This window comes from Cololabis saira, chromosome 9 (assembly GCF_033807715.1).
Source record: "Cololabis saira isolate AMF1-May2022 chromosome 9, fColSai1.1, whole genome shotgun sequence".
In the NCBI taxonomy this organism is placed as follows: Eukaryota; Metazoa; Chordata; class Actinopteri; order Beloniformes; family Belonidae; genus Cololabis; species Cololabis saira.
Window position 1 is genome coordinate 45,494,478 of NC_084595.1, and position 27,903 is coordinate 45,522,380.

The following is a 27,903-nucleotide window of genomic DNA, read 5'->3' on the forward strand; positions in this document are numbered from 1 at the left end:
TCCCTGAACACACGAGAGTGGTGACCAGGTGGTGACTGGTAAATAAATGCTGGTATGTTCCTTTAAATATCAAGCGGAAGTAGGCGGAGCCACGGTGCATGAGTGCACGTGCCCGCGGGCGGAGATCTGGGAGCAGCACGGAGGGCGCGCTCCCGTCGCTACCGAATGGTTTTCTACCTTTGTAGAGCTACAATTTTACTGTGTTTTACTCCCTAGCCCACTTCCTTTTCCCCCAAGTGGTCCTTGTCTCTTGCCAGGCCGTCATTGTAAATAAGAACGTGTTCTTAATGACCTGCCTGGGTAAATAAAGGCGAATGACTGAATGAATATCAAATAAAGCGATGGAATTGTTTTTTTTTCTCTTTATCGTATAATGTTCACAAAGTGTAATGCAATTCATGTCATGGTTAGTGTATTTTGAAGGATCAAATACTCAAAATCCCATATTATCAATTTTACATCGTGCAAGAAATGATGGGCGTGGCAATCAAACTTTGAAAATCGACAGTGCGCATGCGCAAAACCACGAAGTAGCAGTTCTGTGCAGGGAGCAGAAATCGGCATAACACCGGTCGAGGAGCGTCGTGCAGCCGCGGGGAGCGACTCTTTGTCCCGGTGAAGGTTGGCCGGTGGCCGGGGTGGTAGTAGCGGGGTTGTAGCGGGTTGTAGGGGGGTTGTAGGGGGGTTGTAGCGCGGTGGGGGCAGCCGTCTCTCCCGGGTCCAGCGTCCCTGATCTCGGTGAGAGGAGGAACATCAGTCATTGTGAGGAACATCAGCTGATTCCCTCAGGTTTGCTCATCTCAAGGACAGCGTTTATTCAGCGCAGTTTCAGAAATATACTTTATATAATGCTTTTAGACACTTGCATGTTGTCCTTTAAACTTAAAACACATTAAAAACAACTTTTTAACCTGATCGCAGCGCGTTGATTGACTTCTTCCGTTAGGAAGCCCGTCGGACTCCAAAGTAGAACTTTGGAAATGTGCTGCAAATGTGTGTAAAACTTTGTAACGAACTGACATTTTCAACGAGACCGAAATCTCTTCTGTTTTAGGTAATATTTTTGAAGTATAAGTATTGATGTGGTCAGAATTAAATGATGTTGTGACGTCACAGACCTCAGACTCAGAACCAGAATCATGTTTATTTGGTAGTAGTAGTAGTAGTAGTAGTAGTAGTAGTAGTAGTAGTAGTAGTAGTAGTAGTTATACATTTATGGTCAGACAAGACATGGAATTTGACTCGGTTATTTTCACTCACTCTACAGTAAATAGTTAACAGACAAATGACAGCTCTTATTAACATATATACCATTTAAAAAAAAGTGAAAGGTGCAGCAGTATGAGGTAGATATGATTATTGGAAGGTGCATTGTCACAGCATATGATTGTGTTATTATAATTATTGTTATTGCACGGTGATTGATTGATTCTCTGAGACTGAGTGATGAGATTCATCAGAGCAACAGCTCGGGGGAAGAAACTGTCTCTGATCTGGAGGTTTAGCTACAGAGCTCTGTAGATCCGTCCGGAAGTTGGAGTTCAACCAGACTGTCCTGGGTGTGAGGGGTCTGGTCCTGGACCTGGTCCTGGTCCTGGTCCTGGTCCTGGTCCTGGACCGGTCCTGGTCCTGGACCTGGTCCTGGTCCTGGACCTGGACCTGTTCCTGGTCCTGGACCGGTCCAGGTCCTGGATAGATGGAGGTTAGTCCCAGTTCTCCTCTCTGCAGACCTGATTGTCCGTTGCAGTCTGTTCTGTTCAGTTTGGTTGCTGATCCGAACCAGACAGTGATGGAGGTGCAGAGAACAGACTGGATGATTCAGAGTAGAAGGATCAGCAGCTGCTGTGGAGGTTAAACTTCCTGAGCTGATGCAGGAAGTACAACCTTTGCTGAGCTTCTTCCTGACGGAGTTGATGTGGGTGGACCACTTCAGGTCCCGGGAGATGGTGGATCCCAGGAACCTGAAGGAGTCTGTGGTGGGGACTGTGCTGTTGAGGATGGTGAGGGTGGGGGTTTCCTAAAGAATCTCTTTATTGGTCCAAATGTACAGTATAAAGGACCATCTCAGAAAATTACAATATTGTGATAAAGTTCTTTATTTTCTGTAATGCAATTACAAAAACAAAAATGTCATACATTCTGGATTCATTACAGTTTAAGATTAAGATTCCCAGAATATTCTAATTTTTTGAGATAGGATATTTGAGTTTTCTTAAGCTGTAAGCCATGATCAGCAATATTAAAATAATAAAAGGCTTGCAATATTTCAGTTGATTTGTGTTTTTGTAATTGCACTACAGAAAATCACAATATTCTAATTTTCTGAGACAGTCCTGTACACAAAAATGTTACCTGGCGTGACACCGTCCCTTAACATTAAATAAAGTTAACTCAACAAGAAAGAAAAGACTAATATATACAGTTTAGACGAAGTAAAACCTGGACTATATACAGTGATGTAAATGATAATGGATGGGGATGAGTGAGTGCTGACTGAAAACAGGCCAGACATGCATGCAGAGATGTGTCTGTTAGTTTTGGTTTGATGGAGCTGAACCTCCGACCTGAGAGAAGAGCTGTGAACAGGTAGTGAGCTGGATGTGAAGCCCGCCCACCCCACCAAACCCCCCCTATCCTGGGAGCCCTCTGCCTGGATCTGGCCTCCTGCAGAAAACACCCGGGCGCCTGCTCCAGGCCCGGGAGACCAGTGGCTGTTCACATCGCCACTTATTATTATATTTTTATTTTCAGATCCTGCTGCGTTTCTGTACAATTTGTTATTTGCTTGTTCAAAACTGTAAAAACCAATTTCAAAAGCAACACAAGCTGCATGAGGGGGGCTTGAGTTGAGAGGAGCGTCTGACTCACGCCAGCTCTTATGAACGTTGTTGTAAAGACATGCTCGGAAAGGTATTTTGTAATAAGAGAAAAAAATGTGTTATATAATATGTGTAATTCAAGTTACACATGTTAAGTGGCAAATATTTTTGAAATGTACTTTGTTTAATATAACAGTCAGATGCAGATGTTGATACAACTATGAGGCTACTTGAATATATATATATATATATTATGATGTTCTGCACCTTCTCTTGAGTACATTTTCTCTAAATGGACCTCTTAAAGTTTTAGTTGAATACCCCTGATCTATTATATGCAGAGTCTGCAAAAAAAAACAGTGCATGCAAAGGATGGCAATACAAGTAATTTATTATATATTTTACATTATATATTATATATTATTATATATAACATATTATTATATATAACAGCTGCTGCTGAGGTCTCCACCAGAGTGGTGTAATAATTGGTGTAGTTTAGTAGTATTTAGTATCTTTTAGAGCAGTTATTTGGGGGCTCCAAAGACTGAATGTGGTGATAGATTTATAGTTAAAAAGGTGGAGTTGAATTGGTATTTTTTTTATCGCAATTATTATCGTTATCGGGATAAATGCCAAAAATGATCGTGATACATTTTTTAGTCCATACCGCTCATCCCTAATTTTGACCACATCATAGAAATTTGGCAAAGGCCAGAATTCTTTCCTGTTGGCTTGAGAAATGTTATTTATTTCTTATTTTTATCTATCTATTTTTCAGTATCAGACGGAAGTGTCCTGACCAGAAGGAGGAGATGGAGGAGGACGAGGCGTGGAGCTTCCTGCGGGGGTTTGTGCAGGAGTTCCCGGAGGGCCTGGAGGAGCCCAGCCCGCTGCCGCTCAGCCCGCTGAGCCGCACCGTCGCCCTGACGGAGCTGCCGGGGGAGAGTCTGGAGCTCGGCCTGCGGCTGCTGGCGTCCAGGTGTGGCAAAAGACATGCTCTTTTTAAGTTTAGAAGAAAAAACACATATGACATGACTCCCAATTAGAAGAAGTTGGGATGTTATGAATCATGTAAATAGAGGGTTTTCATTGACGTCACTTCCCCACTGGACCAGCCCCCTTACTCACACTGAGTGGTAAAACATCAGCAAAAACAGCTGTAACTAGTGGAAAAGACGGGATAACAGCTGATTATGGGCTTAAATTAAAGGCAGTTGGACTTGACAGTGACCCGTACAGTTACCCCAAGAACCAGTGGTCCATGGACATTAATATTTGGTACAGTTACCAAGACCAGTGGTCCATGGACATTAATATTTGGTCATGAATCCAGTTTCCTGATATTTATATGTACTTAATTTCTACGCCGGGGAAATACACGAAGCAAAGCTTGAAGGCTTACAAAAGTCTTGAAGCTTGGTCCGACTTCAAGGCAGGATTTGTTGTAGAAATTAAAGTGATGAAGACACTGAACTTTATGATTTGACCGTTTAACGTTAGCTACCCAAAAATCCAACATTACCTGATACAAAATGGGAACCACAAATCCACGTTTCGGTTCCTGGAATCCAGTTGTTTCTGTGAATTGCAGCGATCCATTTGTCTCTATTAAGCTGATTTTTCAGTAGTCTGTAAAACGATAACTCTGATTTCTTGCTAAATCTATGAGAACAGTCGATCGCACAACAGCTCTTTCCCATTTTAGATGTTTTCCAGTTGCTCAAACTGAAAGTTTATTGCTTTATGTGTCTTTCTGACACTCAGGGTCAAATCCACAAAAGGATTGCGCGGCTTTTGCGGCCGCTAAACCGGTGCAAATGAGACAAAAAGAGAGCGTCTAATTCACAAAGCACCCGCAAAGGGCGAATTGCAGCACAAACTGCGCTGCCAAGCAAATAGTGTCATGGTGCGCCTGTGCCATTTGCATGCATGTAAATTAGGTAATATTCATACATTCGGCGCAAAATTGTCCCCTTTCTATGCAAATAAGCTTCATTGCAAAAACCGTCTAATTCACAAAGGCCAGCGCTATTTGCCACACGCAAAAATACTGGAGCAAATACCGTCTTTTGGAAGCGTGTATTAACTGCGCGCAAACTCACTCCTCACTCCCCCTCTGTCTCTGTTTCTCTCTCTCTTCAATATCATTCAAGCCTGTGTGATACTGAATGATATTAAGGGTGAAATCTACATTCAGACATGACTGTAGACAGTCAGATCAAGTGGGGTTGTGGACTTATCTCGGATTTAAAAATAACAATAACAGGACGGAGTTCAGGATTCATCCATACAGTATGGGGCTGCTTTATTACAAACAATTCCACCATATAAACATATAAATCTAGAATGTGTGTGTTTAACAGCTGACCTGTAGGTGTGTGTAGCAAAACACAGAACATGAATTACCGTCAGATCCTGATCTGATTCCGATCCGGTGTTAATGAAGTGACCGGTGCTGTGCCTTGTGCGTAAATGCGCTATTCTGATGCGATATTCTGCTCCGTACAAGGAGAAATATACAAATGCATTTCAATCTTTCTGTGATCAACATTGTTACAAAGACATTTCAAGCATTTATCATCATATTAGCTCATCAGCGACTCACCATTTCATTAATAGTGCTTTCGTAACAAATCATTGCAGTCACCTGTTTGAAATAACATGACTTGGGATGTATTGCAGGCCTGAGATGCAAAAATGGATGTTTAATAACAAATTAAAATTAAGCTGACAATAAAAAAAACATGAATTATCTTGGGGAAATGTCTGGCTGCAAATAAATAAAAGTCAATGACATTTAGAACCACTGTGTTTCAGGTGTGGCATCTATCACAGCATAAGTGTGACACGTTTGTAAATCAGCGTCTGGGAAAAAACTGGATCCAGCTTTTAGTTTTTCAACTCGTAGCTGTGATGTAAGAGCTGAGCAGCGTCAGTGCCAACCTCTGCTGGAGCTGAATGCTTGACTGTTGTTGCCAGCCCACAAAGAGGCCTCTGCCTCGGCCGTTACTCAGTACCCCGCCCCCGGCGGCAGCTCCCCTGGCGGCAGCTCCCCCGGCGGCAGCTCCCCCGGCGGCAGCTCCCCCGGCGGCAGCTCCCCCGGCGGCAGCTCCCCCGGCAGCGCTACCAGCTCTCATTCGCAGACAGGTCCCTCTCAAAAAACCTGGAGCTTCAAATCCATCCCAGTCAAGTCCATGACTGGTTCTACCCTCAACGTGCAGCTGCACAGAGATGAAGCTGTTTATCCCTCATCTGAACGGGACATGCATATAAAGGACACGGTGGAAACCCCTCCGGATCTGCACGCTTCTCCAAGCGAGGGTGTGTTTTATGGGCAGCAATATATGTGCCACTAGAAACTGAATTTGAATAATTTATATTTGAATTTGAATTGCTCAACTTGAATAATTGCATAAAAAAACTGAATCTGAATCACATAATTTGAATTTGTATTGTTTAATTTGAATCATTGCATTGAAAAACTGAATCTACATTCAGTTCTCATAATTCAAATTCAGTTCTTGCAATTCAATTTCAATTTTACTGTGCCAGACATCCGGGTCTTCCAGAGGAAGAGCAATCGAGTGCAGATACAAAGAACTCCTTTTCACGTAGCCTACTATAACCTCTATTTTCTTTCAACAATATAAACGACCAATGGGAGCGAGATATTTCGAAACTTATTGTGTTTTCTCTGTTCTGTGTAAAAAGTGTAGATTTATATCTTGCCGTTTTGTAGAAAAATTCAAATTAAACAATACAAATTCAAATTATGTGATTCAGATTCTGTTTTTTTAAAAGTTCTTTAATTATTCAAGTTGAGCAATTCAAATATAAATTATTCAAATTCAGTTTCTAGTGGCACATATTTCTGCCCATAGTCTTTGCTCTCCTCCGAGTGCATGCAAGTGTCCATGTTTGTGCAGACGGCACAGCAGCTGCATTCCTCGCATTCCTGCTGATTCTGTCGGTGCAGGACTCTGTCGGTGCAGGACTCTGTCGGTGCAGGACTCTGTCGGTGCACGACTCTGTCGGTGCACGACTCTGTCGGTGCACGACTCTGTCGGTGCACGACTCTGTCGGTGCACATTTTGAAGTGTAGAGAATGTGCAGCGTTGTCTGTTTATGTTTTGCAGCTTTTGCAACTTTGTTTTTAGCACAATCAGCTCTAGAACAGTCCCCAGCTCAACAGCAGCTAGACGCCCTATTGTCCCGGGACTGGCACCTTGGCACCTGCAGTAAGTCAGTCATTGCAGCCCCGGGCCTGTGTTGGCTCGGTGTGTGTGCATGACACACGTGAGAAGAGAAGGTATCTGCTTTTTCTGGCCATGCCGCTCCAGTCCCCTGTATTGTAGCAGTTAGTTAAACGTTTATAATATCACAGATCAAATATATTTCCCCAGTAATGTGATCCAAACTTTCTTGACTGGATATAGTCTTTGGAGGCAGATCTGGAATATGTAGCATACTGCTGACCGGTATACGCTTCACACAGCAGGCCAGTGCGCGGTGCGTGAAGCATGGCTCTTCAGTTCACTGCAAAAACTCAAAATCTTACCAGGAATATTTGTCTTATTTTTAGTTAAAATGTCTCATTTTTAGTCAAAAAATCTCATTACACTTAAAACAAGAGTCATCACTGGAAAAATAACTTGTTATTTGACCATTTTCACCTGTTTCAAGTAGATTTTCACTTTAAATAAGTAGAAAAATCTGCCAGTGGAACAAGATTTTTTTGCTTGTAATGAGAAGATAAATCTTGTCCCACTGGCAGATTTTACTACTTATTTCAAGTGAAAATTTACTTGAAACAGGTGAAAATTGTTAAATAACAAGTTATTTATCTGTCAATGACTCTTGTTTTAAGTGTAATGAGATTTTTTGACTAAAATGAGACATTTTAACTAGAAATAAGACAAATATTCCTGGTAAGATTTGTAGTTTTTGCAGTGTTGTTGGGAAGGTTCCGGTCACGCAGCAGCAGAATCGTACTTGCTGTCTGCTGCAGTGCATTGCCAGCACCCGCTATGTGGAGTCATAAAAAGACCACGGTGTGGTGCACAGAATACTGCAAATGATCTGTGCATGTGATGAAGGAATGCCCAAGGTGGAGATCAAACTGAACTTCTGTCTAAGATGTAGCTAAATTCCCCAAACTCCCATCACTAAAAGCAACCTCCCTTTTATTGAGCTTTATCTCGCTTCTCTGCAGATGGAAAATCTCTGAACTCCAGCAGCTTTGAATGATTGCTGAAGTACAGCTGAACTCGATTAAATCACACCAAGTGCAAAACCTCTAAAACGGTTTCTCTCTGGTCTGCTGACATTTTTCTCTCCGAAGTCAGGAAGCGTTGACTTCCTGTCTGCAGAAATTGCATTGTTCTCCCACTTCCTGTTTCCTATGTGCGGTAAAAACACCCAGCAGAGACGAGCCCCTGCTGGGGCAGTTAGACGTCCCCCCCTGTCAGCGTATCTGAGCCTTCCTGTGGTGGTGGTGTGTTGTACGTGAACATGTGTATCTGTGTGATGTGCAGGGGTGCCCCCCCGGGCCCCGGGGCCCTCCTGTGTCAGGCGGCCCTGGCCCAGCTGCTGAAGGACGACCTGTCCCCCTGCCGTGTCCCCAAAGACGCTGAGCCCCAGGAGGAGGAGGAGAAAGAGGAGGAAGAGGCGGTCTGTAAGTGCTGAGCTTCTCTTAAAGGTCAAAGGTTTTTTTTTTTTTTTTTTTTTTCTTCTCCTGTATTGTGGCAAATATACGGAAGAGTATTAAGGCAATGAAGGAGAAAAAATATTTGAGAGGGGAAGATTTTTTTTTATTGTGCACTTTGAGAAAAAAGTTGCAATTTAAAAAAAAAAAAAAAAAAAAAAAATACATACATTCAGTACAGTCATACAGTCATACATTCTGGATTCATTACAAATCAACTGAAATATTGCAAGCCTTTTATTATTTTAATATTGCTGATTATGGTTTACAGTTTAAGATTAAGATTCCCAGAATATTCAAATTTTTTGAGATAGGATATTTGAGTTTTCTTAAACTGTAAGCCATGATCAGCAATATTAAAATAATAAAAGGCTTGCAATATTTCAGTTGATTTGTAATGAATCGCGAATGTATGACATTTTTGCATTACAGAAAATAAAGGACTTTATCACAATATTGTAATTTTCTGAGACAGTCCTTTTTTTTTCTCAACATTTCAACTTTTTTCTTGACATTTCGACTCTTTTTTTCTCGAAGTGCATAATGAAAAAAAAATCTTCCTCCTCTAAAATATTATTTTTATTTTGCTCCTGCCTGGCCCTAATACTCTTCTGTACAAATACAACCACAGATAAACAACAAAAAACATATTTCTCAGTGTCGTTTTTAATTTCATAGAAATGAGGTTAAAAGCAACTCTTGTGCCCGGTAGTCCCCCCAGCAGGGGGGGGTGCAGCAACAACAGCCCCCCCAGCAGGGGGGGGTGCAGCAACAACAGCCCCCCCAGCAGGGGGGTGCAGGAACAACACTGTATTGTGCTGATCCTCCCGTTGCTTTTCCTCCCAGTGCTCCAGTCCGAGTCTGTCCAGCGTCTCTTCCTGAACCGGCTGATCAACGTGGCGCTGGTATGGGTGCAGAACCCGCTCAGGCTGCCCCCCTGCCCCGGCCGGCCCCTCCTCTGCTCCGTGCACGCCATCAAGAACACCAGGAGGAAGATGGAGGACAAACACGTGGCCTTAGCTGAGTTCAACCAGCTGTTTGGACTCCAGGTAGGACCCAACACCGTCCAGCCAGTATCTCTGCTCAGTGGTGATAGAATCCAGACCAACGGGGCTGGGTGTGCTTGTGTCGGGGTGTGCTGCAGGATGGAGTGGAGCGCTCCTACTACGCCGTGTTCGACGGCCATGGGGGAGTGGACGCCGCCGCCTACGCTGCTAACCACCTTCACGTAGCTCTGAGCCAACAGGAGACGCTGCAGAGCGACACGGCCGCGGCCTTTAAGAGCGCCTTCAAGCACACGGACGACATGTTCCGGGGCAAAGCCCAGAGAGAGGTACGGAGCAGCACCTGACACCCAGGATTAGCAACTCCATCAGAGTCACACGCTTCATCTACTCCTTTATTTCACAGACTCCCGATTCTTAGTACTGTATTTTCTGGACTATAAGCCGCACCTGCATATAAGCCGCACCTGCTCTATTTAAAAAAAAAAAAGATATGCAAGCCGCAGATATTTCTGTTGTTAGATTTGATATTTACTACATGTACAGAAGGATTTTGAACTGTAAATGATGTACATGTTTGTATCTAAATAGATCCTTTCCTAACAGTGTCTTCTAACACAGCAGCAACTTTGCTGATTAAAACGGGACAGAACCAAGAGAAATAACCGCTATTTATTTATCTGTTTATCTGTTTGAAATCTGCTTCTACTTCTATCTGGTAAAGAAGAAGTAGCGTATTCTTCTTTGCATTTATTTTGTCTTAGGGTGCTTTCACACCTGTGGCCCGTTTGTTTTGTTCCGTTTCAGGGGCTGAATCGATACAGTTGTTCCGTTTCTCGTTTGTGGAGTTTGTGTTCACAAGGCAAACGTCTGTACCGTTTCAAAGCTGATAACAAATGCCATGCGCTAACCAGCTGCTCTCTGATTGGTCAAATGAACGCGGAAGGAGTTTCCTCTTCCGCACCCCGGGATAAACAACACGCCCCTTTCAGCGCAGCACAGACCGCAGCCGCGGCTTTAGGGTGATTTATGGTTCCGCGTTACACCAACGCAGAGCCTACGGCGTAGGGTACGGCGTAAGCACTGCGTCGTTTTAACGCGGAACCATAAATCAGGCTTATGCGCTCGGCGCAGAGCGGAGCCCGGCAGCGGACGAGAGGCCGCCTGCCGCAGCCGGGTTTGCGCTGCTGTTTAATTTCATACAATGTTTAATTTGTGCCGTGCTGGGACAACATCTCGGCATGTCCAATAGGAGAGACGGTGGTGGAGGCTGCACCGACTCCTCTCATTGCGCTGTGGTCGCATAAAAAAATGAACCGTTTCAGGTCTCGATTGGAAGCGTTCCGAGACCACCTCTCCTAGGTGATCTCGGAACGCTTGTTTTGTACCGTTTCAGAGCGCGATTGCTGTGTTCACATATACCAAACGTTCCGATCTTTAGGGGGAAACGTTCCCTGTATCGGAACAACTGCTTGAAACGGTACAGGTGTGAAAGCACCCTTAGTGTTGATTCTAATTCCAGTTAGAGCGCCCCGAGCAGTGGAAGAAAAATCCACAGAATAACCTTTGTATAAGCTGCATGGTGGAAAACCTATGAAAAAAGTAGCGGCTTATAGTCCAGAAAATACGGTATTTATGATATCAATATTTTTCAGATATGCGTTTTTATTTATAAGATAGATTCAAGTGAAGGGAATATTCCTGGACAGTTCAAGACTTACTTTAAATTAAATTCACGGTTCATTCTTATTCAACTCAACAATCCTCAGATCTTTATCTTCCTAAATTTCTCACTTGGAGAGGTCAATTTTTGGTGAGATTTGGGGGCACTAAATTGTGGAATGATTTTTCCCACTTGGCAAAGAGCTCTTTCTCTTTGAAATGTTACAAAAGACGTTTGAAGGAACTTTTTTTGTTTTTTTTTATGTTTCACTCATAGTGACATGTACCGTCTTATTTGCTCAGGAGTCAATATAAGTAATATAAGTTGTAAAAACAATATCCCATGCACACTCTCACACACTTATTTTTTGTCTTTATTCTTTATTATTTATATATTGCATTATTAGTTTGCCATTACTTTTGTGTAGTTATACTTTTTGTTTTTGTATGTTAATCTTGTGTTCTTTATAACACATGAAATTTTAATAACTTCGGTGGAGGCTTCAAATAAGCCCATTGGGTTTTTTGCCTCTCCCTGCACCTATAGTATTTATATTTGATATTTCCTGTATATTTTTAAAACTGTGCAAAACAATAAACTAAACTAAACGTGAGCTGGTCCCTGCAGGGACCTGCATGCAGCAGCCAGGAGTGCTGGGAGGGCTCCATGTGCAGATTGTTCTGGTGGAACTTCTGCTGTCAAACAGGAAACAGATTCTGACAACATTCTTTTCAACTCAAATTTGCAATAAAAATCAAAATTTCTTGTTTTGCAAGTTACAAAAAAATGGAATATATTTCGCAAATTTGATGTTGGTAAAGAAATTCTGAGTATATTTTCATGTAAATTTGCAATATACAAGACACTGAAATTGTAAGAATCTTTTCTAGCAAGTTTAATGTCAGAATGTTTAAGAGGGTTTTTATTTTCTTCCTAACCCTGCATTCATACTGAAAGTGTCATGGGTGTCAAAGGCAGCCGGCTGCAGGCCGCCGCGGGAGGTTGCAGCCTGCTGCTGCGGGAGGCTGCAGGCTGCTGTTGCGGGAGGCTGCAGGCTGCTGTTGCGGGAGGCTGCAGGCTGCTGTTGCGGGAGGCTGCAGGCTGCTGTTGCGGGAGGCTGCAGGCTGCTGTTGCGGGAGGCTGCAGGCTGCTGTTGCGGGAGGCTGCAGGCTGCTGTTGCGGGAGGCTGCAGGCTGCTGTTGCGGGAGGCTGCAGGCTGCTGGTGCGGGAGGCTGCAGGCTGCTGGTGCGGGAGGCTGCAGCCTGCTGCTGCGGGAGGCTGCAGCCTGCTGCTGCGGGAGGCTGCAGGCTGCTGCTGCGGGAGGCTGCAGGCTGCTGCTGCGGGAGGCTGCAGGCTGCTGCTGCGGGAGGCTGCAGGCTGCTGCTGCGGGAGGCTGCAGCCTGCTGGTGCGGGAGGCTGCAGGCTGCTGTTGCGGGAGGCTGCAGGCTGCTGTTGCGGGAGGCTGCAGGCTGCTGTTGCGGGAGGCTGCAGGCTGCTGTTGCGGGAGGCTGCAGGCTGCTGGTGCGGGAGGCTGCAGGCTGCTGGTGCGGGAGGCTGCAGGCTGCTGCTGCGGGAGGCTGCAGGCTGCTGCTGCGGGAGGCTGCAGGCTGCTGCTGCGGGAGGCTGCAGGCTGCTGCTGCGGGAGGCTGCAGCCTGCTGGTGCGGGAGGCTGCAGGCTGCTGCTGCAGGAAGGCTGCAGGCTGCTGCTGCGGGAGGCTGCAGGCTGCTGCTGCGGGAGGCTGCAGCCTGCTGGTGCGGGAGGCTGCAGGCTGCTGCTGCGGGAGGCTGCAGGCTGCTGCTGCGGGAGGCTGGAGGCTGCTGGTGCGGGAGGCTGGAGGCTGCTGCAGCAGGAGGCTGCAGGCGATGCCTGGCTGACGGTGCTCTCATGTTTGTGTCTGCAGCGTCTGCGCAGCGGCAGCACCGGAGTGGCGGTGCTGATCCATGGTCAGCAGCTCACCGTGGCTTGGCTCGGAGACTCTCAAGCAATCCTGGTCCGGAATGGACAAGTCGTTACCCTGATGGACCCCCATAAACCTGACAGAGAGGTAAAGACGCTCAACACACACACATTACCTGGCCTGGAGGTTCCATACAGGGAATGGCAGGAAGGAACAGGGTACTGAAAAGAAACGAGGGCCAGGCGAGTGGAGGCAAGTGGAGGCGTGACGAGTAGGTACTAGTATAAAAGCGCCAATTGTGTGGGTCAGAATTACCAAACAGATCCAGGACAGCAAACGGAGGCCGTATGAAATTGCCTTTAGTTTTTCCCACATTCTGTCTTAATTTTTTCCATTTTTCCATTCGGTTTTTAATTTTTGATAATTTGGTTTTTAGCATTTTATGCAAATGTAACCCCAAGACAGTATATAAAGTAATGAAAAATAGACAATTTATGCAATTATAACTGAAAACTTTAATGCTTTCTTACTTTTAAACATATTTAAAGGGAAAAAAAACATGGCAGTAGTTATTCTTGTGTCCAATAAAACATTCCTTTTTTTGGGCATAAACAAAAAATGTATGTATTGTATGTAATAAATAACTAAGAAATAAATAACTCAAATAGGCTTTTCAATATCCATTTAAAGTGCAAAAAAAGAAAGAAATTGCAACAGCTCATGCAGTTAACAAATCATTTTAGCTTGTCTAATTAATTCTGTCACCACACACACATATGAAGCACCTGGGATTTTTCAGGTGTGTCATGACAAACCTTGTGTCTGATAATACGCGCCACTCCAACAGCGGTCAATGTGTTTGAGTGCGCATGTGCCATCTATTGGGGAAACGTGGGATTTGCAGGGAAATTAATGAGGTTTTTACTATGATTTGGACGAGTCTGGCGGGCCCGGGGCCGTAGTTTGCGATGGCTGGGCTCACAGTCCTTAACCGACAACTTATTCGTCACCGTTTGTAATTCTCCTGCATCCTAACTGCTCTCAAACGTCTGCCCACCTCAGGTCATCTCCGGTCTTCTCCTACAAACCTGTCCCTCCCCTACAGCCCACGTGAGCGCCCCTAGGTGGATCTACTACTGCTACCCCGCTAGTCCCAATAATGATGCAAATCCCAGTCAGAATCACTCACCTACGTTCTCATCGTAGCTCAGAGCGGAGCGTCGCGGTGCACGTGTCATTCGTCAAATTACACTGAACTCCAAATCCCCCTGTGCTGATAATGACACTGTGCTCACCTCAGTCAAAATGTGCCTGATAAATCCGCGCTGTGTGGCAAACAAGGCCCTTAGGGCCAGTCCCAATCCCCCCGCTAGTCCTACTTTTCATCCCTACCCCTAAATTTTGTGCGTTCCCGTGAGGGTAGTGGTGTCCCAATTCCTCTTTTCACCTAGGGGGAGTGCACATATCGAGGGCTAGTGTGTATGAATCTAGCCCTTCACAGTGAGGGATTTCAGATTCTGACTCACTGACCGAGGGCCTGAGAAAATTTCCCAGAATGCTTTACGTCATCATTTGCAGACTGAATCAAACAAAAAAACATGGCGGACATTTAATATTTTTAGTGAATAAAATCAATATTTTGAGTTAGTTTCTGCATAAAAATGCGTTTTGATTACATTTCTAGCGAGAAATATATATTTTACTTTCATAATATTCACGCAGTGAATGTACATAATCACTCGCTTGCTCGTTGTTGCGAAGTCTTTTCAGATCTCGCCAGAATAAAGGCTGATTTATGGTTCTGCGTTAAATCAACGCAGAGCCTACGGCGTAGGTTACGCGGCGCCGCGTAACCTACGCCGTAGGCTCTGCGTTGATTTAATGTGGAACCATAAATCCGCTCCTGGGCCGGCGGCTCTTCTCATCCCCGAAAACATCGGATCAAATTTCTTAACAGGCGTTATTTGGATAAACTGAGCCCAGGTTGGGGATCTTAACGGTTACTTTTACGCCTGGAAAAAATATTAAAACTTAATAAAGTGTCATATTAACAGCTACAGCTGAAATTAAAACAGCTTTTATCTCTGGGCTTCCTGATATGGTGTGATGTATGTGCAAACGTAACTACGCAGTCGCTTACGTACCCGAACGTAAACCACGCAGTGACGTAGCAAGTGGTGTCCCAATCCCTAGGGAACATTACAAGGGCCCTACGCCTGTGGCTTCATTTTTAGGGTGAAGTGGTTGAAAGTAGGGGGTGTATTGCTCTTATACTAAATGACTTATTTAACAGCGAAAACTTGGCCTTCCTATTACTTACTGAAACTTGGCAACAAAATATGGAATTCGTCCATTTAAATGAACTCTGCTCTGCTAAATGCTCCTACAGGGACTCCAGGCCTGTCAGGCCGTGGTGGTGCTCTTGCCATGGTTTAAAAAACAGTTTTTCCTGTAAATTGATGCGGCGTGAGCATGCCTGCATCCAGAGGATGGTGAGGACGACATGCTGAGCAGCTTTCTTCTGTCCTCACACTCCACAGGACGAGAAGCAGAGGATTGAGGACCTGGGCGGCTGCATCACCTTCATGGGCTGCTGGCGCGTCAACGGCACCTACGCCGTATCCAGAGCCATCGGTGAGCAGTGGTGCATGATTACAGCATTTCTCTGCTTATATTTATAAAATGTTGTTGAAAACAGGACACGGGATGACAAAGATTTTATATACGCAATGTCTTCATCTTCTTCTTTTTAAAAAAAAAATGTTTCCCCACCTAGTTTTTCTTTTGAAGATGGGAAACAGGGAAGAATAGAATAGAATAAACTTTATTGATCCCCCAGAGGAGAAATTCAATTGTGCAGCAGCAAACACACACACGCTCAACAATTTTACTGAATACACACGAAAGTATGAAAAGGTATAAAAAAAAGTATATCCTATTATAAAAAAACAGGTTTTTTCTTGCTTTAACATATATAAAGTGGTCTCCCCTCAGCCTGCCAACTCAGAGAAGGAGGAAAGCAACCAAATTCTGCAGTGTCTGTACAGCCGCCCGGATGAGCCGTCCAGTGTGATGTGGATCTACGAGCCGTTCAGATTCCAATGCGTGAAACCACGGCCACAACTATAAAACCGTGTAACTGCATGAGCGTCCGACTATCGTAGCACTGCGTGACATCGTCTCTCTGTCCATCTCCCTCCAGCAGCTGCCACTTTATTGATGTTTTTGTAGTGAAATGAGGAGGAATCATAGAGATAACTTCTCATTTCAACTAACTGGATCAGCCGTTCCTCATCCATGACTGTTTCCTGCAGCGCTTTCAACCGGCTCTCAACGCGAGTGACAGGAAGAAAATAGAAGCAGGGCGTCCGACAAATGTTCAGCTCAAAATGCTGCTTCGCTGCGTCGCTGCATCCAGTAAGGACAGTCCAATAGAAAATAAAGCAATGGAATTGATTTTGTCGCTGACGCTGGCTCGCATCGCATGCATGACACAGTGTAAAGGCTGATTTATGGTTCCGCGTTAACGTAGAACTATAATTCAGTCTTAACTCCGCCAGTCGGAGCTTCCTCCATTTTTTTCATAGCGGTGTATCGCGAAAATACGATTTTTTTTTTTTTCCCCCCTTTTTGTCTGCATATATATTAATGGTTAATACCATGTTGGTAAAATATATATTAATATATCATATATATTTATTTTATATATATAATTTTCAAAAATAAGCTTCTGTCTGGCCGTCTCCGTGGTAACCTGACCCGCCCTCTCCCCTCCAGGTGACTTTGACCAGAAGCCTTACATCTCTGGAGATGCCGACTGTTCCACCGTCCCGCTGCTGGGGGACGAGGACTACGTGCTGCTGGCCTGCGACGGCTTCTTCGATGCAGTCGGACCACCGGAGGTTCCCTCTCTGGTCCTGGACGCGCTGCAGCAGACCGGGGACCTGGGGGGGGCGGGTGACGCCCCGCCCACGTCCCCCGACCGGGCCGCGGGCCTACGGGTGGCCCAGCAGCTGGTGGCTCACGCTAAGGAGGCCGGTTCCAGCGACAACATCACGGTGATGCTGGTGTTCCTGCGTCCGCTGCAGCAGCTGCTGGAGCAGAACCCTGCAGGAACCCAGCCGGCCCAGACTCCTGCAGGAACCCACCCGGCCCAGACTCCTGCAGGAACCCAGCCGGCCCAGTATCCTGCCTGACACCACCCCCTCCCCCTGAACACGCACACCAACCAGGGCTCACCAGCTCTGAGCCCGGCAGAGCCGGACTACGACTTTCCAGAACCAGCGCATCACTTGAGTCATGAGCCAAGCCGTCAGTGGAGCAGCCTTTTCTGTGTGTACGCGGCCGCCCAACCTGCAGACTACATGCAGAGGTGGTAGAGGAGCCAAAAACTGTACTCAAGTAAAAGTACTGTTACTTCAGAATAATATGACTCAAGTAGAAGTAAAAAGTCGTCATCCAAATAATTACTGGAGTAAAAGTAAAAAAGTACTTGGTGAAAAAACTACTCAAGTACTGAGTAACTGTTGAGTAACGTCTGATTAATTTTTTTAACACAACCATTCAAACAGACAAAAGTACAAAATAATCATCTTCAGGCAAATTAAATCAATAAAATAATAAAATCAATTAAAATTAATAAAAAATAGCTTAAATTAAAATAATCGTAAAGTAAATTCAAGTACTTTAATAAATAATAAAATAAATAAAATAATAACAGAATAAATAAATAAATTAAGCACAAGTAGCACAAAATTTCCAGCCTTTGTACTTTTCTTTTTTAACCAGCAGAACTAGAACAAACATGAACTCATAGAAACTCTGTGTGTGTTTGAGTCTGTGTAAATGTGACAAAACATGCAAAAACAAACATTTTTCCCAAAGAATCACTCAGTGATGTCATGAGATTGACGCGTACGCGGATAAAAGGGATAAAAGAAAAGTAACAGCTCAACGTAGCCTAATGTAGCGGAGTAAGAGGAACAGTTTCTTCTTCACAAATCTACTCAAGTAAAAGTAAAAAGTATAGTGATTCAAAACTACTCCTAAAAGTACAACATTTCCCAAAACTTACTCAAGTAAATGTAACTCGTTACTACCACCTCTGCTTACATGTTTGTGTGCACCGCGTGGCCAACGCCTGTAACAGACTTAACCAGACTTTAATGGAGTAGATGTTTAGAGGGGACCACATGTTCACCCCGGCTCCCAGAACGACACCACAACCCAGCTCAGATTCACTCCCGCTCACACAGCAGCAACAGTTGTCTCTGCGCGGGTCTACAAGTCGCTGCAACAAAGAAATTAGTGTAAAAAAATATGGCGAGAGTCAAAATGTCAAAGTGAAGGCCAGTGGCTGGAGCGACTCGTGCATCATGGGGATGTGGGGACGTGCAGGATTCCAGTCAGAGCTGCAGTGGGCCGGACCTGAGCGGAGCGGCCTCAGCTCTGGACCTGAGGATTTGAGAAGAAGCTTTTGGGTCTGACCAAAGACGACTGCTTGAATCCCTCCGGCCCAGACTGGCGTTGTATTCTGGCTTCATCAGCACAGTTGGTTTTGACAACGCAACTGGTCTTGTTTTCTTTTTTTACAAATCTAATGGCGCTTTTCCACTAGTTCCTACTCAGCCCGACTCGTCTTGGTTTGGTTCTTTCCCACTCGGAGTCTAACTACCGAGTAGATACTTTTCTGTATCTATTCTGCCGAGGTTCTAAGCTGCTGAGTGGGCTGTATCTGACATCATCACACTACAGGACACCGATTGGTCGGGGGGTTGGAGTCAGACGTCTGAGTCAGGAGGAGGAAATCAGAGAAAGAGACTCTGACGGATTCTGGTTCATTTTATTCAACCAGCAATGGCAGCAAAAGTCTGTTTCATGATCCAACTCTGAGGTGCAGATGTTCATAAACCTGGTGCTGAGGAGAGAATTAAAAAGGGATCTAGACGGAGATAAGGAACGACCAGATCTACCAGGAGCTCTGTCTCTTCATAGCTGCTCACGGATCCAGCTGAATTTTCAGCAGCAGAGACAAACTAAATAAATTAAAAAGGGTCGCTGCTTGAAGCTTCTGTCACTCTCATTTGTTAACTTGATATCAAACACAAGTCACAGATCCAGCAGCACATCTATCATCTCCTCCAGGTTCTACATCTTTAGTGTTGTATTCTTCATTTAGATACACAATCAAATACATCACAGCAGCTTCTCCAACCTCCTACTTCTGATCTGGGTGCTGGATTGTAGTGGAAAAGAAACCAGGCCGAGTTGAGCTGAGTAAAGCTGAGTAGGTGCTGGTGGAAAAGCGCCATAAAGGAGCTGTTGATAATCACAGCCACACGTTTGAATAATGTGGGCGTGGCAACCACAAGGGCCGGCATATTCCAGCTGATTCGATCAACCAAACATGTTCATCTCACGTTCCAGTCCACCGGGTCTGGAGGTAAATACCCTCTACCCTGTAACTAACCAGGTTAACAGCTCCTAGATTCTAGTTGGACGTTCTCCACAAAACTATGAAAGGGCAGATTAGATTTCTCTAAAACTAAGAAGAAACTCTCAGAATCCAACTTCACTTCAAGTCCTTTTATTTATTTGTATTCTTGTTATTTTAATGTCACTTAGTTTCTGCAGTAAGTGGTTGTGTGTTGTTGATGCTCGACCTGCTGCAGGTGTGTTGTTGATGTCCGACCTGCTGCAGGTGTGTTGTTGATGGCCGACCTGCTGCAGGTGTGTTGTTGATGTCCGACCTGCTGCAGGTGTGTTGTTGATGGCCGACCTGCTGCAGGTGTGTTGTTGATGGCCGACCTGCTGCAGGTGTGTTGTTGATGGCCGACCTGCTGCAGGTGTGTTGTTGATGGCCGACCTGCTGCAGGTGTGTTGTTGATGGCCGACCTGCTGCAGGTGTGTTGTTGATGGCCGGCCTGCTGCAGGTGTGTTACAGCTGTGTAAAGTGGAGTGTCCGTGTTGGAGGCTCCAGAGTCTCTGTTCCTCCGTGTCGGCTCACATTCAGTGTTAAAGAAGAAATCTGCAGCTCAGACGTCTTTTACTTTGTGTTCCTGCTCAGAAAACATCGGGGTAATGAGTTGAATCAGTGTTAAAGGCAGGAGGTTTTTTTTTCATTTTAATTTTTTATAGAGACAACTTTTGTTGTATTAGACGCTATGTAAATTGAATTGAAATTGAATTGAGTTTTCCATCGGCTGCAGAGCTCCCCCTGCTGGTCACCAGAGCTCCCCCTGGTGGCTGCAGAGTGCCTTGATGAAGTGGCTAGTTTCAGTGATGCAGGAGGAACTTTTGGTGCTTTTCCACTAGTACCTACTCAGCCCGACTCCACTCGCCTCGGTTTGGTTCTTTCCCACTAGGGGTCCAACGTGCAGAGTAGATACTTTTCTGTATCTATTCTGCCGAGGTTCTAAGCGTCTGAGTGGGCTGTATATGACATCATCACACTACAGGCCACTGATTGGTCGGGGGGTTGGAGTCAGACGTCTGAGTCAGGAGGAGGAAATCAGTGAAAGAGACTCTGACGGATTCTTGTTCATTTTATTCAACCAGCAACGGCAGCAAAAGTCTGTTTGATCCAACTCTGAGGTGCAGATGTTCATAAACCTGGTGCTGAGGAGAGAATTAAAAAGATCTAGATGGAGATAAGGAACGACCAGATCTACCAGGAGCTCTGTCTCTTCATAGCTGCTCACGGCTCCAGCTGACTTTTCAGCAGCGCCGAGACAAACAAAAGAAAATTAAAAAGCGTCGCTGTTTGAAGTTTCTCTCACCCTCATTTTTTAACTTGATATCAAACACAAGCCACAGACCCAGCAGCACATCTATCATCTCCTCCAGGTTCTACATCTTTAGTGTTGTTGTCTTCTTCGTTTAGATTCACAATCAAATACGTCACAGCAGCTTCTCGAAACCTGCTACTTCTGATCTGGGTGCTGGATTGTAGTGGAAAAGAAACCAGACCAGAGTTGAGTAGAGCCGAGTAGGTGCTAGTGGAAAAGCACCATTTTGTTCCGGTATCGTGGGCCCAGGACCAGAAGATGGAGCTGTGTGAGCTTGTGTGAGCTTGTGTGAGCGGCCTCTGCTCGGAGCTTTAGCTGAGGTGAAACGTATTACTAACTAACTAAGTGCTTCAGTATTTTAGCGGTTCATTCTTGATGGTCATTGTGAGCCGCAATTATTCACTTAAATTATTTAGTGTGACTGATGTGATGTTTGAAAGGCTGAATAAAAGACTGGACTGGTGTCGTGGTGCCTGCTCGGATCACATGACCCCAACTTAATTTCATATGTTTATGTATATCGCTTTTTACATGTCAGACCTGTAATACATTAAAAAACATGATGATGAAAAGTATCCAAAGTTATTTTGTCCCATTAAGCCTGCAAACTAATTTTTGGGTGTTTCTCAGTGCAGGCTGTAGGTTTTTGGTTTCAGAGCTGTGTGGGCTGTTTTAACATTTAATGTTAAAGTTTGACTATCCGGAATTAACATTGCAGATTTCTACAACTGCATTTTAACTAGTCGTAATTACATTGTGACTAGTCAGAATTATCATTCAAGATAACTATGAGGTCATTTTGACTAGTCAAAACTCTAATTCAAGATATCTGTAATTACATTTTGACAAGGCAGAATGGAAGTTAAAGATATCTCTAATTTGAGATATCTCATTAAAATTAATTTCAAGATATCTATAACTTCATTACAGATATTAAATTATGACTATCGGTAATTCCAGTTTGAGATATCTACAACTTAATTCTGACTAGTCAAAACTTAATTTCAGATATCTAAAAAGGACAATGTAAATATCTTGAATTGAGGGGAATTAAAGATATCTTGAACTGTAATTAGGACTAGTCAGAATTAAATTGTAGATATCTGAAACTGGAATTACAGCTAGTCGTAATTCAGTTGCAGATATCCGTAATTCACATTGCAGATATCTGCAACTGAATTGTAGATATCTGTAATTAGAAACCCCACACACATGAATGGCAGAAGTGACATTGTTTGATATCTGGAATGACAATTGTGGATAGGAAGAATGTAATTGTAGATATCTGAAATGCTCTTTTTGACTAGGAAGAATGGAATTGCGGATATCTGAAACACATATCCAGTCTAGCTGTTAAATGTTAAAACAGCTTGCCATAGGGGTCTGCTGGGGAGAGGTCGGGCCCCTGGACGTTTATACTAGTGCATACATTGCAACATTGCAGTGCATGACTAATCAATTGAATACACTAGTAAGAGAAGATTTGAAATCCACATTTTTATTGGTGAAGTGTTCAAGTGTTCATAAATGAAATGCAAAAGAAAAAGCTCAAGCACATCAGCAAACCAATTAGTCCAGGTGCTTTATTCAAAAATGCAATGCAAATACAGTTAAATAAATACAATTAATAAAATAAGGCTGAGTCTCAAATAGGCACTTAAGCAGACTCTCAATTCAAAATTAAAACTAAAGCTGATTCAATACATCAATTCAAGTACTAGTAGCTGTAACGTTTACAGTGGAACTTGTTTAGTGTTTAAATGATAATTCAGGCTGGAGCAGCTCCGGTGATAGGAAAATTCTTTATTACAAAATGTACAAATCACCGTGTTCTTGTTGAAAGTCCCGTCTTCTTTCTTTTTCTACATAAACTTGCCGTTCAAAGGCCCAGCAAAGATTAGCTGAGTCTCCCCTGAGTCGTCCAGGTCTGTGTTAGTTTGACCAGCAGCAGGAGGGAAGTGACCTGTTACTGCCAAGTGAACTACGGCTCCCTCAATGGGACAAATTTAAAATGCTCACGCATTTTGCCACTCATAATTAATTGCGTTCATTTTCATAACGCGTTAATTAGCAGTGTCATTAATTAATCTAATTAACGCGCTAAACTAACAGCCCTAGTTTATACATTACACATTAATGCTGATGTGTCAAGTAAACCAAAACAAATAAACTGGTTTCTTCATTTATTTGTGGTATATCTAAAAACTATACATTGTCTACACAATATGCCTGGCGCATGTGGAGACTTTTGAGGGAAAGAGCAAAGAGAAAAAAGTCTCAGATCCATCCTCCTCCGGGTGATGCAACCATGACCCCACATCCTCAAGTTGATTCAAAGTCAGGGGAGTATGAAAACAGAGGATGTTCATGTTTCCTTTCTCCAGCAGTTCATTTCAGGTACGGTATTTAAAACATCTCTGCAGAATCCTTGTTGGCAGCTGGCTACAGCACGGTTGTGATGGACGTTGAGTTGGGGGCAGTGGTGTGGTGTCCAGTGGTGGGATGAGGTGTGGTGGTGGTGGTGGTGGTGCTGCTGCTGCTCCCAGCTTTCCTCTTCCTGAAGAAGACAGAAGCTGCAGAGATCTGAAACATCCTCAACAATCACAGCTCCTGCTGCACAACCTGAGACGTGGAGAGGATCTTACATGTTTCTGTTCAGAATCTGTTTTCCCAATAGCGACTCTGGATTCAGACATTTCTCCTGGTTTCCTCTGATGGTGACACTGAAAGGAAACAAAGATGCATGTCAGAGAGGAGCTGAGGAAGACTGAGGACCGGCAGGAAACATCAGGATCAGGATCAGGTAACACGACCACGGGGACTCACATGATCTCGGTCCGTGGACAGAAGACGCTGGGATGGAGGATCTGCGGTTCTCCCTGGATGAGCTTTGGGTTGATCTTCTTCACGAAGCCGCCGGAACACTTGCATTTGTGAGATCTGCTGAGTGGCAGCCCTGTGGGGAGAAGAGACAGCACCTGAGTCCCTGCAGACCCTCTCAGAGTCAGTCAGCATCCAGAAGCAGCAGGTAACCGTGGTAACGGCTGCAGAGCTCAGCCTCCACCTCACCTTGAGCACAGAGGAGCAGCAGGCAGGTGAGGAAGAAGGTGATGACTGGATTCATGGTTGTGGCTGCAGACGCTCCGGCTCTCACTCCACACAGTCTGCTGTCGCTCTGGACTCCTGATGCTGCTGAGGGGAAGATCCCAGTCTTTTATACACCAGCAGCATGTGGACAGGACCGTCCTCCCACATGACTCACTGCTTTCACTTTCAAGTTTGTCTTTCACTTCCTCTGTCCTTCCTTTTCCTCCAACAAGACGGTTTCAAAGAATCAGTCTTCTTGTTTAGAAGCTTCATCTCCCCGACTGTTAAGTCTGCAGAAGCCTCTGCTTTCATGTTTGGGACTGGGAGAACTTTTCCTCCAAAAAGACGGTTTCCCAGAATCAGTCTTCTTGTGAGGAAACACTCTGGAGAGAATGTCACCGTAAAATAAACCAATGAAGTCGTTTCAGTGTTTATGTGAACGACCACACAGATTACTGGATGCTGCAGCTGCAGCTGCAAACATTTAGAAACCCTCTGTTAAAAGATGTTCAACATCATGCTCTGAAGGATTTCTTCCATTCATCCCAGATGACACTGCTTTCACTTTCAAGTTTGTCTTTCACTTCCTCTGTCCTTCCTTTTCCTCCAGCAAGACGGTTTCCCAGAATCAGTCTTCTTGTGAGGAATCACTCTGGTGAGAATGTCGCTGTAAAATGAACAAATGCAGTCGTTTCAGTGTTTATGTGAACAACCCAACAGATTACTCTAAATCTACTTTTATCTCACAAATGTACAACACATGCACACATACATTACATTTACTTTAACTTGACTTTAATCTGTTCTGGTGCAGAGATGGATGCTGACTGCATGAGGCTTGTGGCCTCTGTAGGTCGTCACTCTGAGCATTTTCAGGTCCTTGTGCAGATCGGCCTCCATCATTCACTTTAGGAAAGACAAACACTTTATCTACTTTTGAAAATGTAAAAGTACATTTAAGAAATAAAGTTAAGTGACAACTACAGCAGGATTTTCAAAAATCACGAAAGGCTTTCAAGTTTGATTTGCATTCACTTGGTTTTTATTTAACTGCAAATGAAACTGAATTAAAGGGGAAGTTTATTTCTACAGTACAATTCAACAACAAGGTGATTCAAAGTGCTTTACAGAGACATTAAAACATGATTTAAAATGTAAACAAAAAAGAAGAACAATATATATTTTTTTAAATACATAAAAAAATGTATAAAAAGCATGATTTTTAAAATTTGAACAAAAAAGAATGGATAAAAATCAGTAGTTAGGGCCAGTCCCAATCCCCCCCTAGTCCTACTTTTCATCACTACCCCTAAATTTTGCACGTTCCCGTGAGGGTAGTGGTGTCCCAATTCCTCTTTGCATGTAGGGCTAGTGGACATAACGAGGGCTAGTGGACATAACGAGGGCTAGTGGACATAACGAGGGCTAGTGGACATAACGAGGGTAGTGGTTATCAATCTAGCCCTACAGAGCGAGGGATTTCAGATACTGACTCACCGACCGAGGGCTAGAGAAAATTTCCCAGAATGCTTTACGTCATCATTTGCAGACTGAATCAAACAAAAAAACATGGCGGACATTTCAAATTTTTAGTGAATAAAATCAATATTTTGAGTTAGTTTCTGCATAAAAATGTGTTTTAATTACATTTCTAGCGAGAAATATATATATTTTACTAACATAATATTCACTCAGTGAATGTACATAATCACTCGCTTGCCCGTTGTTGCGAAGTCTTTTTCAGATCTCGCCAGAATAAAGGCTGATTTATGGTTCCGCGTTACACCAACGCAGAGCCTACGGGGTAGGTTACGCGGCGACGCGCTCCGTACGCCGTACCCTACGCCGTAGGCTCTGCGTTGATTTACCATTGAAAATTTCACTTTATATTCACTTTATATTATTATCACTTTATAATATATTATATTGTATTTTTTATTGCTTCACTTTATATTCAGAAAATGTGGCAGCTACAACTGTTAGATTTAATCTAAACCAACATTTATCTTCCTAAATGATTTATTTCAGCCACAGAGCTGCAGGTCAGTTCATTGGATCACTTTCTCCCCGGGACGACGGCACAGTTTGACCTGGCGATCATGTCTGTTCTCCGGACGTGAGCTGCTGCTGCTGCTGCTGCTGCTGCTGCAGCTGCTGCAGCTGCTGCTGCTGCTGCTGCAGCTGCTGCAGCTTCGAGCCGGCGGCTCTTCTCATCCCCCAAAACATTGGAGCAAATTTCTTAACAGGCGTTATTTGGATAAACTGAGCCCAGGTTGGGGATCTTAACGGTTACTTTTACGCCTGAAAAAATATTAAAACTTAATAAAGTGGCATATTAACAGCGCTACAGCTGAAATTAAAACAGCTTTTATCTCTGGGCTTCCTGATATGGTGTGACGTATGTGCAAACGTAACTACGCAGTTGCTTACGTACCCGAACGTAATGGCTCAGAACCAGAACCAGAACCAGAACCAGAACCAGAACCAGAACCAGAACCAGAACCAGAACCAGAACCAGAACCAGCCCTGGAACTGGTTTGGAGGTAAAGGGGTCTATGTCCCACTGGGCTGCAGACGCTCCAGGAACAAGCAGTCAGTCCAGCTCCTTTACTTGATCGGTCAGTATGAGGACTTAACTTCATATGAACTGAAACGCTCACAAATAGCAACTTTGATGTGAAGTGTTAAGGTTAACCAAGGCCACGTTTACACATAGCCGGGTATTTACAAAAATTGATATTTTCCCCTCTACGTTTTCAAAAATATCCTCGTTTACACGGACTCGCATGAAAACGCTGTTAACATCATGCCAGCCAATCAGAATCCTGGAAAAAAACATCAACAAATGACACGTGTAACTTCCAGTAAAGCCTGAATTATGGTCCCGCGTTACACCAACGCAGAGCCTACGCAGGGCTCTGCGTCGATTTAACGCGGGACCATAATTCAGGCTTTAAAACGAGAGTCTGAGAGAATTTAAAACAGGTAAAATAAAAGAAAATATTGACGGTGGCCAAACAAATTGTAAACACAGGTCGCACTCATGACGCTGCTGGTGACGTTTCTGTCGCATAATGTGACGTAAATCTCGGTTTTCCTCCGTTTTCTCTGTTTAGACGCAAACGTGAAAACTGAGTTTTTGAAAATCTCCACTTTGGCCGGAGTTTTCAGAAATGATCGTTTTTTGGGGGCTTTGAGCTCTGTTTTCGTGTAAACGAACGGCCAAAACGCATGAAAACGCCTCCGTTTTTGCCCCGTGTAAACGGGGCCCAAGTCTTGCACTTTGCACTTTCATAGTGCAAGTTAGAACCACACTTTACACGTGTACTGTTCATGTGAAGGTTTTATATTTTCAAAAGAATAACACACGAACACACAAACCCACCACGCGATGGAGAAGTTCCAGTTCTGTCGTCACCAGGACGACGACCTGATCACTGACCCCGACATCCTCCAGCACATCCAAAGAAAAAAGGGTTTTTCCCTTTGGTGTGTGTTTTCAGGTCATCTCCTCACTTCTCTATTCACAGCTTAGATTTGGTTCTCTTCACAAAGGTGAATGTCAGTTTCACTTCTGGGGAACTGATTTCCGAGTTACTTTTGCTTTCACTCACTTTCACTTCACGTGATGTAATTGTGATGCAAACTGATTCCATGTGTGGCAGAGTTCCAGGGGAAATGTGGCCTGAATAAAAGCCACTGGAGCTCACCGCCACCCCAGGACTTCCCCCCCAGAAATGTTTAATTTCAATTTCTTTGTTTATTTATTTATTTATTTATTTATTTATTTATTTATTTATTTATTTATTTATTTATTTATTTATTATATATATATATTATATATATTATATATATTTATTATATATTTATTTTTATTTTTTTCCCCCTCTTCCCTATGACTAATTTTTATCTATCATCATTTCGTAGTTATGACTGCC

General features: G+C 44.0%; 2 protein-coding genes across 2 annotated transcripts; one reads left to right on the forward strand and one right to left on the reverse strand.

The window, feature by feature from the left end:
- The first annotated feature begins 539 nt into the window (after positions 1 to 539).
- Positions 540 to 21,453, forward strand: ppm1f (protein phosphatase, Mg2+/Mn2+ dependent, 1F). The gene is made up of 8 exons (XM_061729660.1): positions 540 to 789; positions 3,601 to 3,801; positions 8,357 to 8,496; positions 9,373 to 9,575; positions 9,671 to 9,859; positions 13,095 to 13,238; positions 15,632 to 15,725; positions 16,869 to 21,453. Exons 2-8 carry the CDS (start codon positions 3,635 to 3,637, stop codon positions 17,285 to 17,287), a joined length of 1,356 nt encoding a protein of 451 aa, XP_061585644.1. The 5' UTR covers positions 540 to 789; positions 3,601 to 3,634; the 3' UTR covers positions 17,288 to 21,453.
- A 977-nt stretch (positions 21,454 to 22,430) lies between these two features.
- LOC133451216 (C-X-C motif chemokine 10-like) lies at positions 22,431 to 24,050 on the reverse strand. The gene is made up of 4 exons (XM_061730183.1): positions 23,948 to 24,050; positions 23,705 to 23,834; positions 23,524 to 23,601; positions 22,431 to 23,435 (listed from the first exon to the last, which is right to left on the reverse strand). The coding sequence occupies exons 1-4, from the start codon at positions 24,000 to 24,002 to the stop codon at positions 23,321 to 23,323; spliced, it is 378 nt and encodes a 125-aa protein (XP_061586167.1). The 5' UTR covers positions 24,003 to 24,050; the 3' UTR covers positions 22,431 to 23,320.
- Positions 24,051 to 27,903: the final 3,853 nt, after the last annotated feature.

Excerpts from the sequence above, each read along its gene's own strand:
- LOC133451216 (XM_061730183.1), bottom strand. The coding sequence starts at position 24,002 with ATGAATCCAGTCATCACCTTCTTCCTCACCTGCCTGCTGCTCCTCTGT. Across the intron at positions 23,602-23,704 it reads TGTCCACGGACCGAGATCAT|TGTCACCATCAGAGGAAACC; the intron begins GTGAGTCCCCGT and ends GTTTCCTTTCAG. Across the intron at positions 23,436-23,523 it reads CAGATTCTGAACAGAAACAT|GAAGAGGAAAGCTGGGAGCA; the intron begins GTAAGATCCTCT and ends TGTCTTCTTCAG.
- ppm1f (XM_061729660.1), top strand. The coding sequence starts at position 3,635 with ATGGAGGAGGACGAGGCGTGGAGCTTCCTGCGGGGGTTTGTGCAGGAG. Across the intron at positions 8,497-9,372 it reads AGAGGAGGAAGAGGCGGTCT|TGCTCCAGTCCGAGTCTGTC; the intron begins GTAAGTGCTGAG and ends TTTTCCTCCCAG. Across the intron at positions 9,860-13,094 it reads GGGGCAAAGCCCAGAGAGAG|CGTCTGCGCAGCGGCAGCAC; the intron begins GTACGGAGCAGC and ends TTGTGTCTGCAG.